This window comes from Phalacrocorax aristotelis, chromosome 3, assembly GCF_949628215.1.
Source record: "Phalacrocorax aristotelis chromosome 3, bGulAri2.1, whole genome shotgun sequence".
NCBI classification, from domain to species: Eukaryota; Metazoa; Chordata; class Aves; order Suliformes; family Phalacrocoracidae; genus Phalacrocorax; species Phalacrocorax aristotelis.
This window is the reverse complement of record NC_134278.1, coordinates 738302-754502: the sequence shown is the minus strand read 5'-3', so window position 1 is coordinate 754502 and position 16201 is coordinate 738302. Positions and strand designations below refer to the sequence as shown.

General features: G+C 46.2%; 1 protein-coding gene across 25 annotated transcripts in view; it reads left to right on the top strand.

Moving 5' to 3' along the window:
• The window catches only part of DTNB (dystrobrevin beta), a 217377-nt gene that overhangs the window by 48336 nt on the left and 152840 nt on the right, over positions 1-16201 (top strand). For 24 of the 25 annotated variants that reach the window (XR_012659455.1, XM_075086363.1, XM_075086371.1 and 21 more), the window contains one exon: positions 12620-12786. The exons of the other annotated variant lie outside the window; for it this stretch is intronic. Coding sequence is in view for 23 of the 24 variants with exons in the window: in XM_075086363.1 (XP_074942464.1) it covers positions 12620-12786 (167 nt within the window). In the remaining variant the exon portion in view is untranslated. The remainder of the gene's footprint in view (positions 1-12619; positions 12787-16201) is intronic. 25 annotated transcript variants of the gene reach the window in all.

Sequence of the window (16201 nt, the reverse complement as noted above, 5' to 3'; positions counted from 1 at the left end):
CACTAATGGAAGAGCAGCAGCGACTTTTTGCTTGCTTCTTCCTCTGTCCTCTCATCTGTATAGACTTGTACTCCAAGAAGAGCACTCAGGGTGGAGTAAATACAGTAAGGGAGCAGGCAGCAAAAAGTGTTTATATGACTTACAGGTCAGGATAGAACTGCACAGAGCTTCCTAGGCAAGGGTAAAATGTTTAAACATAGTGTCTGGGCAGAAGCGAAATGGTGGAAAGATCTGGAGATAATCCATAATCTGACCTTTCTTCTGCTTGAAAGTACTGGGAGGAAATTGCTACCCAGAGTAATACATCCTTGTGGGTTAGTGCGTGTGTTCCTGTACTATCTGACAGCTTCTGTTGCCCTCACTGTGGGACGTGGCTGTGCTAGAACACGCAGATCCCAGCCTAACCGTCTTCACTGGGAGCAGTTGCGTAAGCGCCCCTTTTCCTGACGCTTTCTTCCAGGCAGCCAGAGATTCTCCCCATCTGTCTGTTCTGCCAGCCAGTCTCCAGATTTAATCCGACATTCCACACAGGAGTCCTGTTACATGTAGGTTTAGCATTCAGATAACTTGACAGGATAGCTTCTAATGTTTATTATGTTTCTAATTCTTATCAGTCTCTTGTACAGCTACCTCCCAAGCTGCTTGCTGAATTACGTTACCACCAATAATTCATGCCAGTGTTCTTGCCCTCCAAGTTACCACAGTTTTTCTTCCTCAGAAACCCTTATTGTGTTGCAAGTGGTATTTTTGCCCCAGATCAGGCAGCAGTTTCTCTGTTTAAGCGTTGATGAGAAACCATTACAGCTGCTGTACAGAGGTATGTGGCAAGCCACAGCAGGCTTGGCAGGTGGGGGAGGTCAAGTCTGGATTATGTCCCTACAGTAGAAGAAGTTAAGGGAGGCTTGGTGTTGGGGGCCTGGCTACGGGAAGGTAAAAATAGCAAATCTGAAGGATAGAGACAGTAGAAGGAACAAGCTTGGGGTTACTCGGACATGTGGTAGGGAAAGCAATGTTGAGGGAAGACACAGCTCTGATTACAGCTGTGCCCGCAAAATGAAAAACAAGCCAGAGGCTTTGACAGTTTAGGCTGGGACAGGACATAGGCAAGAGTTCATTGTCGCCATGGAACTGGATTGAACATCTCCTATCAAATGGTCATTTTCAATGTTTAAAAGGCAGAAGATGGAAGATGTGAAGCTTGTGCTGACAATGGCTACTGCTGTGGATTCTGTGACTAAATTAATATGAAGATACTTATAAGGGTTGTGTATGTTTTTGTATCTGCATATATTTAAAAAAACATAAATTTTGTTGAAATAAATGCTTGTAGGAGTTTATAGGAATGCCTGTCTCAGTTGAAAACTTGTCCAGAACATAGGCAAAACCATGAAAGAAACAGAGATTAATGCTGGTTTAGAACAGGATCATTTGTTATTTGGGTGTGGTGGTATGTTGTACTAATGCCTTTGGTCAGATTATTGTCAGCCTTACGAGCCAGCCAAAACCAATCCTCAAAGAGGTGGCCACAAAGATTCCCCTAGTCCTAGGCTGCTGCCCCAAGGACGTACATCACTGAGACACGGCCTCCGCTTATAGTGTGGCCAGCAGGAGCCGGGCAGGGATGGGGCCCCTGTGCTCGGCCCTGGGGAGGCCCCACCTCGAATGCTGGGCTCAGGTTTGGGCCCCTCGGGACAAGAAGGCCCTTGAGGGGCTGGAGCGTGTCCAGAGAAGGGCAGCAGGGCTGGGGCAGGGTCTGGAGCACAAGTGTGCTGGGGGGCGGCTGGGGGAGGTGGGGGGGTTTAGCCTGGAGAAGGGGGGGCTGAGGGGAGCCCTTCTCGCTCTCTGCAGCTGCCTGAGAGGGGCTGGAGTGAGGGGGGGGTTGGTCTCTGCTCCCAAGTCACCAGTGACAGGATGAGAGGAACCGGCCCCAAGGTGCATCAGGAGGGGTTTAGGTTGGATATTAGGAAAAACTTCTTCACCGAAAGGGCTGTCAGGCATGGGAACAGGCTGCCCAGGGAGGTGGAGGAGTCTCCATCCCTGGAGGTATTTAAAAGAAGGGTAGACGTGGTGCTTGAGGATATGGTTTAGTGGTGGGCTTGGCAGTGATAGTTTAGTGGTCGGACTGGATGATCTGAAGGGTCTTTTCCAACCTGAACGATTCTATGATTCTATTCCTGACCAGCCGTTCAGTGGTGTGTGTCGGACTGCTCTGTTCCGCGCCTGGCAGCGTGGTAACTGCAGCGCTGGACAGGGTAGGAATTGGCATCTCCCTACGGTGAGCTGAAATGGGAGACATTAAGTTCCCAGACGAAACACTGCCCTTGCTTCATAGTGCTCCACAATTATTAAAAGGGCTTAAATTTCAGACATTGATTTGGGTCCTTAATGAATTTGGTACAGTCAGTTGATAAATTTTAAGCTGCAGCTGGCACCTGTGTTTCAGCACTGTGCGACTTCTTAGTGGCAGGTTGTCACATCCAGCGTAAACTAAAATCTGCAGCCGTCACGCAGGGAGGGTAACTGATACCCGCCCCGATGCTGGAGCTTGCTTTACGAGGGTTGCTAGTGAAGGTCTCACTAGTTGATGAACCTCTTTTATGTTGTGATCCAATACCAGAAGTGGTGAGAACTGTGACACCTTTCCACCTTTTTACTAGTGGACATTATAAAGGCAGGTCCTTCAGGTTGAGGCAAAACTTGGACAAAAGAACAGCTCGTGATCATTCACCTCCCTGCTCAAGGTAAACTTCGCTCTCTAGTGTTACGCAGGTTTGGTTTTCTCTTTCCACTGCAGGTGCCTTACTAGAGGTGCTAAACTGTTTCTCCAGACCCAGCTTGCAAGGCTGTAAGTTGAGTGTTCTGACATGTATCAGGTGATTCTCCAACTGCAGATTCATGAGAAATTGAGGCCTTAAAAATAATTTTGCTCATCTCTTTCCTCATGAGCCTCACAAAGTTCAACACCAGGAATTGCAAAGTCCAGCACCTGGGAAGGAATAACCCCATGGACGAGTGTGCACTGGGGGCTGACGGGCTGGAAAACAATTTGGTGGGAAAGGACCTGGGGTCCCCAGTGGGCACCAAGTTGAACATCAGCCAGCAATGCCACCTTGAAGCAGAAAAGGCCAACAGTGTCCGGGGCTGCCTTAGGAAGAGCGTAGCTAGCAGCTCGAGGGAGACACCTGTTGCCCTCTGTTCAGCACTGGGGAGACCACATCTGGAACACTGCGGCCACTGGGGCTCTGCAGAGCAAGGGAGACGTGGGCTTATGGAGAGAGTCCCGCAAAGGGCCACAAAGATGAATAAGGGACTGCAGCGTGTGCTGCGAGGATGGGCTGAGAGGTGGGACTGCCTAGCCGCGAGAGGAGACGGCTCGGGGGGACCTTATCAATGTCTGCAGATACCTGGGGGGAAGACAGAGCTACAGGCTTCTTGGTGGTACCCAGTGACAGGGCAAAATGGAAATACAGGAAATTCTGCTTAAGCACAAGAAGAAATTTCTTTTGTTGTGAGGTTGGTCAAACTCTGCATCAGGTTGTGCAGTGTCCATCCCTAGAGATGTTCAGAACCGGCTGGACGATGGCCTGAGCAGCCTGCTCCGGGTGACCCTGCGGATCTCCGGGGCCCTTCCAGCCTCGGCTGTCGAGTCACTTTGTGATTCTAGCTGTGATTGCCATTACATCGTTCCCTGAAGTTCTCTTCTTCCACCACAGGTCTGTACGCACTGCTTAGCTGATAAAACGGCTCGGTCCATAAAGATCCATCCTTGAAGTTTGTGTCTTTGCTACTGCTGCCTTGAGGGCATTTCCTGCAGCATTCAGCGGTAGCCTTGCTCTGGAGTCAGTCGCTGATGTCCGCTGCAAGTTCGTTTTCTCTGGATCGCACCTCAACAGAGCAGTGCTTTTGTTCCCTGCCTCTTCCTCCCAGCCAGATGTTTGTCTCCTTCACAGCTTGTAAATATTCTCATTAATTACTCTGGCGATTGCTGCTGAGTTACTTTAGAGGCACTTGAATGCTTTGGTTGACACCTTTAAAAAAAAAAAATCCTGCAATTTCTTTAGCTGTCTTTTCAACTCGGATATAAGCAAAAGGCAATTAAGCTCTGAACTGAGCTTGTTTTATTGGAGAAATAACATTTGCAGGTTAAAAAAAAAACCCTCTTCTTTCTCAAGGCATCAAATAAACACTGGATTGCTAGTATTGATCTAAACAAATAGGCAGCATGCTATTTTTGAGAGCCATAATCTCAATTTGCATGCTAATATGCAGCATAATGACAGCACGCTTTTGTGCAGGCATCCTAATCTGTTTAGTTATGCTTTTGTAGAAGTAACATCCTTTGTAAATGCAAGTGGAAGAAGCCTTCAGGCTGTGGGGTTTTTTCTTCCTCCCATTTACAACAAAGGGAAAATATAGAAAGGAATATCTAGCTTTTAAACTTGCCACGGCTGTTATCTTAAGCTTATATTAACGTTTGTAGAAACGCATGGCTAGCTCGTGGACTCTCCAGGGTAAGGGTTGTATCTTATCTGGAGTGCAACAGTTTTTAAAACCCAGATGCGTGTGGTGGGGAGAAAGCAGTTCCTCTTGAGGGGCTCCCAATTAAAAAATGTTCTATAACATTTTTTTCCGACTGTTCCAGGTCGTTCTTCAGTCAGGTGTTATAACTCAAGCTTTCGCCACCTTCTGTGACAAATGAAGCTTGAACTTTCCCAGAAGATCAAAATAACTTCAATAATTTCTGAATAGGATTGAGAATTTCTACCTTTCCGAAAGTGACAAAATTCCTGTTTAGCAGCTGCTAAGCAGCCTCATCTGGGGTAAATCTTTTACTTTTCACATGGAAAGATAGAGCCTTGCAGAGGAATTAATTTCCAACTTTCCTTTGAAAAAAAGGGGGGGGGGGGCGGGGAACACTAAAAAGGGCACAGAACGGTGCTGATGATGCGATTTTTTGTTTTTGGCTTTTTCACATTTCTTGAACATGATTTCCTAGGAAGCTTTGCCAGCTGTGCTGGTGTTTTGATGGGGATGTTGAAGGGTACGGACCACCTTTAAACTTCCCTGTGCCAACAATATTCCCCTTGTGGGCAGGTGAGCGGCAGCTGGCTGAGGTCACGCTCGGTTGCTGCAGGGCTCCGACACCCCTCGGTGTCTGTGCCCCATCGCTTCCCCCTTTGCCTTTGCCCCCCCTTTGCTTCCAGGCGGGCAGGGCAGCGGCCGAGCAGTGTTCTGAGTGTCTGGCCGGCTCGTGTTGCCATTTCTCTGCCTTTCCAGAAGCAAAACTGCCTTATCTTCACCGTTTTCTCTTGTTCTGTGCTTCCCCAGGTTTCTGTGAATTCCAGCTTCCTTTAAGAAATGCAATATAAGTTTACAAACATACTCAAAATTATTTCGGAGTTATCCTGACAGTGGTAAAAGAGTTCTGGTGACAGAAACCCGTGCTTTTGATTCAGCCTGTCCTTTCCTGCCCTGAATATATCGCTGACATCCATCGAGAAACTAGTGTTTCTTTCTCCCTTAGTGTGATTTTGGCACCATGTTTTACGAATACTCAGGAGCCAAAACTTTTCCAGTCTGCTGTAGAGGATCTGGATATTTGCGTGGAGGTCTGCATTGTCCTTGGGCTGTCAGTAGGTGAAATAAAAAAAGGCTCAGTAAGAAAAATGTAGCATTAAAATCTTCTGTACCAGCAGTAGGTGATTTCCTGCACTGCCCGAGTTGTAAGTCGTCGTCAAGAAAGACTCTTCTGATTGTGGACTCTCATCCTTAAAGACCAGTTCTCCAGACAATTGCTTTAAAGAAAGGAAAAGGAAGCTACAGACCGCTGGAGACCACCTTGTCGGTGGGAAGGCTGATACCCCTCTGAGAGGCACGGTGTTGCTTGTGCGTCCGAGGGATGACAAATGTCTGGAAGCACGTTTCAAAACGAAGCCTTGGCAAAGCTCTTTCAGTCCGTGCTGCCCTGGTGTGTTAGTGCCTGCCCGTGATAACTTGGGTAGCTTAAGTCAGTAATTCCCTGTAGCATTTTTACAGAGTACAGGAGGGTGTTAAGCTACTGCTCAGCAGAGTCTTTGCACAACTTAAGCTGGGTCTTGTGACGCACTTGTGTTTTTCTGTGCCCTGGTTAGAGCCGTCATCTCACTTGGCAGCCAGGAGCGTGCCTCACCGGTAGCATTCGGTGAGGTTCTCAGCCCATCGTTTCTTTTCCAGATAAAACTTCTGCAATGCGCTTCAGTCGTTTCTATTTTGCTGGTCCCTAAGCTTTCCGGTGGAACGTGGGTTGTTTTGAAAGGTTCTTTTACGTAGGCTGCTGCATAGCACATGCCAGACTGCTTCTGGTCATCATAACCTGCTGATGCCGGGGAAGTAGTCCATCAGCTCCACGTGGTCCGCAGATCGCAGGTGGTAGAGTGGTGTTCTACTGCGAGGAGCGGAGCAGGACGCGTTTAGGCCCAGAGATCAGGTTTTGTTCAGAGGTTTGGCAGCGGGGGGTGCAGGACCAGAGAGGGTTTGGGTGTGTTCACCACTGTTAATTTAGACCGAGGAAGCCAGGTTCCTGCGTTAGTCGTTAGGAAGGTATAGATCCCAGCTCTCAGCTGCCGCCTAAGCAGGCCTCTAGTCATTGCATTTAGCTACGGACGTTAACCTCCTGGAAGCGTTCTCCTTCCGCTCATTTGAATAGTTTCCATGGTAAAATCTGAAAGCCAGAGTTGAAGCCTGGAGCTTGGGCGTCCGTTGTACGCTAGACGTGATTTCTGTGGTAAAGCTGCATACAGCTTTGTAAGGGCTGCAGTATTTGCAGCGTTTGCCTTTCTGTGGTGTGTGTTGCGCAGTTAAGCAGATGGCTGCGCTTCCGTCTCATAGCTAACAGTATCGTTTGCACCAGGCATCGGAGCAATAGGATTTAGACATTACGGATGCGCCCATCAGTGTTGCTGGCCTGTGTCCACGGGGACAAAACAAAACCTTGTAGCAGGATGTCTTGTTTACGGCTGTAGCTATTAGTACCACATGTAAGAGAATACTATAATAGAAGTTTGTATTTATAGTCATGGCCGGTTCTTCAAAGCATTTCTCCTCCAACGTTAATTCTGTCTTAGCCAGGGTTTTGAACAGTGGGGGGTTTTCCAGGTCTTCCTTGAAACATTTGTGTGTGAAGAATGTCGAATTATTACATCTTCATCCTGCTTTAGCTTTCTACTTTTATTACCTCCTCTTTGATTTCTTTTCTTGCGTTTTGCAGCTGTCATATTTCCATTTGCCTTTAACTGCTAGTTTTTTGATGTCTTTGGGTATTTCTCCTACACAATTTAATAAAGATTCTCTTCTTTCCCCCTACTTATTTCTATCTATGTCCTGTTACCGATACCGTTCTTCCTATGGAAATCCTCTGTCACGCATAAGCAAACAACATGGATATCAGGCTCCGCAGTTCCAGACCAGTCTGTGGTCCTGCAGTCCTGCATCTCTCCTACCTCTCTCATGTACCTTAAAATTAAAGTACTTTGAAACAAACATGTGGATCCAAAATATGGATCCACAATTTTCCTCTAAAACTCTTCTGCATTGTTTTATTTTAGCAGTGTATTACTTACATTGCTATCAGATTTTGGAAGCCCTAATCATATGCCTCTGTGGGAAGGGCATTGTTCAGACAGAGCAAAGACTGGTTTTTGGCATCAGGAGGCAAAATATAAGATAAAATATGAGTACACAGAGCCAGGGCAGTATATGGAGATTTCAAGACAAGGGTGAATATGGGATTTGGGGTTTGCAGCTCAAAAACTGGAGGTGGGGCAATGATACCTACATTTGGGTGCGAAACAGCAAAAAGGGATTCTGACCACAACAGCTTATGTGGAAACATGAGAGGCAGAGGGATTTCTTAAGATCAGAACTGAAGGAGAGGGGCATCAGACAGTAAGCGTGTATTCAGGAAGCTCAGAGACAAAGGGAGCTTGGAGTTAGAGAAGAAAATACAGGCAATTGGTTTCTGCCTCTGGAATCTGAAAACCTGAATCATGTGCATGTTTTGATGCTGGAGAGAAGGGGAGCAGACCAAAGCAAATAATAAAGAAGGAATGGCTATGAGGAGTCAGAGATAAATCACAAGATGGCACAAGATCTTTGAACAAATTAGGTGTTTGTAGAAGAAAGCCACCTAGAAGTATCTGTGTGATAGAGGAGGGAGGACACATCACTTTCTTCCATTTTTCATCTGGAAGAATTTCCAAGCTTTGATGGGGGAGGTTAGTTTGGTGACAAGATTTCTTTCAGGGTCACACTGCAGTGCAGGAGCCTTAGCAGAGTTAGGTGGGTCCGGTGGGGTGGGAAGTAGAAGGATGTGTCCCACAGGGGCAGAACACTTGGGAGGGAACTGAAATACAGTGACAGTCACTGACTGTATCAGTTGAAAAAAAGAAGGCAAAGCAAAAACTTGCTGACTGCAGATAAATGATTGGGAGTCAGGAAAAGCCAGACTGGAGAATTGGGTTCATGGTCTCTCGAATTGGGTCAGTCTCTCGAGCTGCTTCCCTCTCCTGCCCTTCCTGCACCTTCCATAGGGAACTGGTCAGCTGGCGGAGTCAGGGGAGGCAGGAGCACTTGTCTCTCTGAAGAAAAACCCAGCAGGAAGGTTGAGTCTGGAGTACTGGCAGCCAGCAAAGGGAATGACTGAAGACTTGGCTGCAGCGAAAGGTGGAAAGAAGCTTAAAACTCCCACTCCCATATGTGGCAGGGAGCTCTGGGTAATGGGACACCTTCAAGAGAGAAGGTGTCAACAACAAAAATGTTCAGATCACTGAGGCAGAGAAAATGAAGCATGAGCATTTTGATTAGAGCAAGCATTTCAGGAAGGAAAGGAAGAGCAGGAAGGAGAGAGGGAAAATGGATCGGGACATGAGGTGATCTCTTACAGTCCACAGGCAGGAGGGTCATGGTGGTTCAAGTGTGACTTGGAGTTGGGCATGTCGATGATGTGAAAAACATTTTCAATTGACCTCTTCATGGCAGCTTCAATCCAGTTGGATTTATGCAGATGGGAGCGTGGAAAGTGATCAGAACAGGAGGGAAGAGAAATAAAGCTTGCAACACCATATTTTATGGCATTCAGAAATGAAGAAAAAAAAAATGGAAGAGAGTAATTTCTGCATTTGATCATGGCATACCACCTGCCAGTAAGCCGACAAGGGGAGGACAGCAGGTTGGTACTGGGAGGAAGCTTGCCATCCCACTTCACTTCCTTGGTTCCCACCCATAGCTCGACTGTGTCACTTTCGGAAAAAGAAAAAACACCCACGCACACACACATCCCCCAAACAAACAAAAAGCGCAGCTCTTTGGTTTCTGTCTTGGCAGCCAGATACCTTGCCCATGATCTAATAATCTCTGATACTGATTGTTCCAGTCTTCCCTTTACCAATCATTCTTAGAGCGAGGTTTTTGCAGCACACCGAGTGCTGTCACCATTATTATTTTGCCTCATGTTGTGTTTTATCAGGATGTTGTTATTGCTTTCCTAAATCAAGCGTATCAGTTTCAAGCTTTTGATTCTTTGGTTCAGGACTCTTGTCCCTGTTTCATCAATAGTTATCTCTTTTAAAGGCATAGAGCCAGAGGAGATAAGAGATGTTTTTGTAAAGGTGGGGAGGAGGAGACAAGATCAAGTGGTACGCAGAGGTAGACAGAATGTGCTGCGATCGGCTGATGCCGTTATATCGGCTTTCATCGAGGAGGTGACCTAATGCGGCAGCTTAGCAGGAGACGGCACCCCTGCCACGAGCAGAAGGGGTACTGGGGGAGGGGGGTGCTCTGGGAACCTGTGACTTCATCCGTCTCTCTTTCCAAAGGCAAACGGGAATGTGTGTAAACAGTCTTGAGAGATCTGCCTCGTTGCTTCTTAAAATCCTCTATCAAAAAGTTTCAACACCTCCTTGCACTTGAAGCTGGGGTGAGGTCACTGTTTGAATAGCCTTAGGATGAGAAAGTTTTTCCCTAATATTCTCGCACGAGTGTTTTCCTACTGCAGCTTAAACCCTTCAGCACCTCGGGTTTGGCCACTGGCTCTGGAGAACGTGTTGCTGGTTATGTGAGCACCTCTTGCATGTTCGCTGACACCTTCTCCCAGCCTGCTCCTAGCTGAGATGTTGTTGTTCAGACAATTATATTGCTTTCTCCTGTACATACAATTAACCCACACCTTCCTTGAATTGTGATGCCCCAATTTGGACATTTTTGATGATCGTTCAACATGTTCGTGAAAAATATTGACCAGTGCGTGACCTGGAATAAAGCCCTTTGCTTATTCGATCTTTCCATTTTGACAATTAACTGCTCTCTGGTCTTTTTCCAATGAGATTCACATCCAAGTTCCAGTCTTTTCATCTATTCTGTGTTTCTCCTGTCACGAGAATGTCCTGGGAGACCAGTTTTGTAAGAATTGCTGAAGTAAAATGACAAATTGATAGCGTTTGATGCCTCTTTCCTATTTCAAGGTCAATTACTCTGTCACGGAAAGACATTAGGTTGATTTGGCAAATGTCCATGGCTCATTTCTCTGTCCTTCAGGTGCTTACAGTACTTGGCTTTATTATTTGTTCCAGTATGTATTCTACAAGTTAAAATAACAAGAGAAGTCAGTGGTTACATATGTATAATTTCACACCCTTTTAAGGATCCTATTTACAATTCTTGTAACATCCCTTTTAAATCCCCTGGTAGTTTTCTCTCGTTCCGTTTTTCTGACTTTGTCTCTGAATATTTGAATTATTTGTTTACCCTCATTAATAATTTGTCCCAGGTTTTGCTTCTGTAGGCTTCCTCTTGAATCTTAGGATGTTGAGGAACTCTTTGTTTTAGCCACATTGGTCTTTTACTAGAGTCTGCTCTTTTCTCTGCACTGAGATAGTTTATGCTTGTTTCTTTAGCATCGTTTCTTTAAGGAACTGGCAGTTCTTTTAACTCAGTTTTCCTGTTGAACTGTTTCTTCCTGTAGCTTACCACTAATTCTCAGGAGTTTACTGAAATGGTCTGCACTGAAGTCACTTTCTCTCCCCTCTGCTTCCTGAAGTTCGCAAAATTACTCTGTTGGCATGTTGGCTTCAGGTCACTTGTCATCTTTTTCAACCAGTTGTTTTCTACTGTTTGATACAAATCTAGAAGCCTTCCTTTTCAGTGCTTTTTCTCAGTTTTCTATTTTAAAAAAAAAAAGTCACCAGTTCCTCTACAGTCCATTCCTACTGGGCACTTGTATATTGAAATCGCCTACCTCGGTCAGGTTCTTTGCCTTATACAGCCTTGCCACGTGCTGCAATAAAGCATCATCCGCCTGATCGTCTCGGTCCTGACCAGGTCAAGGCTCAAGTTGTCTTTGTTTTAATTGTCACCCGTGTGTTTTCAGCGGTTTTGGCATGTGCATCCACTCTTGGGGTACCAGGCACTTCTGCACTGTTTACCTGGCCAAACCTTCCCTGAGCTGTATCTCTCTGCATTGACTTTACTGCCCCGTGCGGTATTGCGCCATGCCTCCGTTAGAACAGCTAAGTCAAAACCTTTATCATAGATCAAAACTTCAGACTCTTTCAAATTATTTCTCTTCCATCTTTCAGGAGTTTCTGATAGCCATGTCTAAGAATTTCATCTGACGGGCTGAAATTTCAGCTGCTCTTCTTTCCTGTGGTCTTCTCCAAAGCACAGTTGTTTGTACCTGCCTGTAACTACTTACGCACTAGACCCACAGCAATGCTAAGCTATGTGCTCCTGTAATTCACCTCCACCTTCATCCTTTCCATGCTGTTTCCTGTGCCTCACCTTTTAAGATGCATTTGACACAGTAGGATATCTCCTTTACCTCATTCTCACATTCCTCTCTTGCTTATTCTGAAGACTTATTAAACGGAGTGAGTCTGTGATTGTTTGTTCATGGGTAGAAGCGTTTTTTTTTTGCCTGCTTCTGATGGTGGCTCTGCAGGTCACACCTAATTTAATTTTCTAGTTCTCGAGATGTTAAGATTTAGAAGCAGGTTGGGGATTTCTTCAGTTTAAGCTGTAGAGGTGCAAGAGGCAGCTCAGCGTCGGGGAAGAGCGAGGGAGGTGCCTCGCAGAGAGGTGATTTGGAGCAGAAGCCCATCGCGGTGGTCTGAATTTGCCTCTTCTGTGAAGAGCTCTCTCAGCTGACCCAGGGCAAAGCCGTCTCCTTGGGCAGAAATCAGCCTTTGTGAATGTAGCCTTTCTGCTTTCCCTGTCCACTCATAAGTATTCTCAGGGGTGCTGGCCTTCTGTGGAGACTTCTGGGGCTGACCGTATCTGAGGAGGGAGAAATCTGAAGAAAAAATATTGGACTTACATTGGATTGGAAATATTCCATCTGAAATATTGTCAGATGGAACTGCTGTGTTATTGACAAGTGAAATTTACAGTTAACCTTACCGAAATTACCTGCTCTGCACTTAAAATCCATGGCCTGCCCAGAATAACAAGGTGGTTTGTGGTTAAGAACCTGGGGGCGGGTTTTGGAACCTCCAATGAAATGTGATGGTTGAGGTTTTCCTAAAGTTCGCTTATTACTTTTTTTTTTCTTTTTCTTTTTCCCCTCCCCCCCTTCCCCATCTCCCCCAAGTCTTCCATCCCGTGGAATGTTCGTACTGCCGCTGCGAGAGCATGATGGGTTTCCGGTACCGATGCCAGCAGTGCCACAACTACCAGCTCTGTCAGAACTGTTTTTGGCGTGGCCATGCAAATGGTCCTCATAGCAACCAGCATCAGATGAAGGAGCATTCCTCTTGGGTAACTCACCTTTGTTTATCATGCTGAAACAACTAATTTATTCTGGAAGTTAAAGTTTTTATAGCAGAACTGTACGGTAGGGCTTTTAAAGGTTTTCAAATAGCAAAAGTATATAAATAGGTGAACTGTACTGTTTTTATTGCAAATGATGTTGTTAATTTGTTGATGGTTGTCATTGTATTCCACGCTGTTTAAAGCACACAAGACGGCGCAATCCTTCTCAGGACCTTAACACGTGGTTTCTTCCCCTCTTCGCATCAGTCCTACTTTTCTTATGTTTTCCTCTCTTCTAGCCTAGAAAGACGTAAAGGTTGCAATACCTCTCCTCCCCAGAAAGGTAAACCAGTTAGCAGGAATGCTGTGCTTAGACAGGAGCCTTATCCAAGTGACATCTCTAAGGACAGTGTTTCTTTAAGAGAAAAATTTAGTATTGTCATGTCCTGACAACTGTAAATACATGCATTGAAAACTCTTAACTAAAAACCCTTAAATTATATGAGAAATAGCATTGTAAGGTGACTATATGATAATCACATCTCAAGAAATAATAGGCAATTTTAGATATAAAAACCTATTTTATGACAAAAGATTAAGCCCAACCTTTTACTTATTCAAAGAGAAGTTCAGATGATGATTGGATTATAATTAGTAATTATCTTCATGAGGAAGCGTCATTATAGTATTACTGTTTAATTTAGAAAATTGGGGCTTAATGCCATTCAGTACTTGGAAGGCAAAGATAGGAAAATTCAGACTTAAATATTGTCCTTTTATTAACTCTGTGGGTAATAAAGTTCTGGAATGTTTAATCTGAACTACGGGTAGGTTATTAGCCCCTTCAGTATACATAAACCCAGCCTGCGTTTTTTAGCACAAAGGCATATCTAAATAGTACGACTGACTCTAGCGTAGCTGTTCCCTTCTGAAGCCGCTGGCCCGTGTTTGCAGCGAGCCAGGTCAGCCGGACCGTGCCCCGTTCTGGTACTAGGATCTGTGAATCTTCCAGCCCGTCGTCTTTCAGTATTAACTTTGATTCTTACTAGGCTGTACAGAATGGGTGGGTTTTAAGATGTAATTGTGAATTGGAGGAGCGGGAAGTTATATAAACGGAGGAGGAGGATATTCGGACTATCGCTTTTCTGGTAAACGCGGCGGTGCAGGCGGTTGCGTGACCCGAAGTGCAGGACTGTCAGAGCAATCCCTAGTTTCAGCATGGACCAAGCAGCACTCTCCCAAGCAGCCCCTAAGGTCAGGTTTAGGAGTTGACGCAGGCGAGGAACCACGCCTGCCGGACAGCTGGGTGCAGCCACCTTGCTTTGGAGATGGAGAATTCAGATTATCGGCCGTCAGGACCAGGTAGTGGCCCTGGAACTCCTTCCTTCCGTACTCTTCATGTCAAAGAATGAGGGGGAATTGCACATAGAGAAACAACACTGAACAAAGCGCAGAACTGGAAGCAGGTGATTACTGGAAACAGAGTTTATACAAGACAAAAGGAAAGAATTTAAGAAAATAATGATAGTTGGTAACCTCAAAAGAGACTAGATTTTAATATCTTATGCAATGAAAACACTGATACATAAATACAGTGGGTCCCGAAGTCTGTGGAGGAATTCTAGCAGCAGCCAATTTGGCTGACTTGAAGAGAAGCAAGGTGTAGCTCGTACTAGTAGGAAGGTGCAGCCGCTGGTGAAGTGGAAGGAGCGCTGTTCAGAGCTGTGCTTCGTAAATCCGGTACGTGTGCAGGAGGTGGTGCCGTACGGCCGTGGGGTTGTGCCTGGGCCTGAGCCGAAAGAATAAAAGGCACAAAGAGTGCGGGAGGTATTTACGTTTCTTGTTCGGGGTAGTCAGAATGCAAATCGAAGACAGATGAAATTAAGAGGCTAAAGGTTGCCTGAAGGTGAAGCAAAGACAAAAGAAGGAAATCAAGGACAAAAATGGAGAAATTTGAGGGATTTCAGTAAACAGTAAGGCAATCATCAGGAGCATTTATGTTCCTGTAGTCTAAAGTAATATCTCTGGCTCTAGCTCTGGAAACTTATTTCTGAGCCTTTTTAACAGTTTCCTGTGTTCTTTAAGCAACAAAGTGTTTTAAATAGACTAAAAAGTTCAGGGATATATAAAATACTACTACAGGCTGGGTTGTCTCCTATAAACTGAGCAAGGAAGAGGAATCTTTTAAGAGAGAGGTCTCTTACATATTTTTTTCTAAATCTTTTTAACTTTTGCAAGTCCTGTGTTTTAATTTTCTGAAAATTGAAAATTAGTCTTAATTTTTTAAAATATATCTTAGTTTGGGATTTGGACTCTATTACTGCCAGGTAAATGACAGACAAGGAAATCCGTCAGTTGGTGAGGTCAGGGAATCTGAAGAGCCTTTTTTACGACAGTCTCCAGTCGGACACTTCTGCCTTCTCCAGCTGGGTAACCAGTACTGCTGGTACAGGGGCGAAGCTGAACCTGATAAAAAGATGAAGGACATCCAGCAAAGGGAATGAATTTGAAGGCGTCTGTTCTGGATCACTTACATTTTAAAAAAAGATGCAGTTTGGTAGCCAGTACCGGGCCCTTGGGGCCAAGAAGGCCAGCGGTGCCCTGGGGTCCACGGAAAGGAGCGTGGCCAGCAGGGCGAGGGAGGTTCTCCTCCCCCTCTGCTCTGCCCCAGTGAGGCCACAGCTGCAGGGCTGCGGCCAGGTCTGGGCCCCCCAGTGCAAGAAGGGCAGGGAGCTGCTGGAGCAAGGCCAGGGGAGAGCTGCCAAGGGGATCAGGGACTGGAGCATCGCCCTCGTGAGGAAAGGCTGAGAGACCTGGGTCTGTTCAGCCTGGAGAAGAGAAGGCTGAGGGGGGATCTCATCAGTGCCTATAAATACCTGAAGGGTGGGTGTCAGGGGGATGGGGCCGGGCTCTTTTCAGCGGTGCCCAACGCCAGGCCAAGGGGCAACGGGCACAAGCTGGAACACGGGAAGTTCCACCTGAACATGAGGACAAACCCCTTCCCTGTGCGGGTGCCAGAGCAGGGGCACAGGCTGCCCCGAGAGGCTGTGGGGTCCCTTCCCTGGAGACATTCACCCCCCGCCTGGACGCGGCCCTGTGCCCCCTGCTCTGGGTGTGCCTGCTCAAGCAGGGGGTGGGACGGGGTGAGCTCCAGAGGACCCTTCCAGCCCCACCGCTCTGGGATTCAGTACAGAAAATTGCCAGGTTGCCAGGTGGGACTAAGCACCCGCAAAGTTTCATGGAGGATGCGTGGCTGGGGAGCAGGTCTGCAGAAGGCAGCTTGGGGAAGATGGTTGCTTATGACCCGAACCTGCATCAGCAACGTCAGACTGTTGTGAAAAAGCTATATTGGTGTCTAGGAAGGAAGACATGACTGCAAAACGCGCACAATAACTCTCGTTCTGCTCAGCAATGGTGAGGC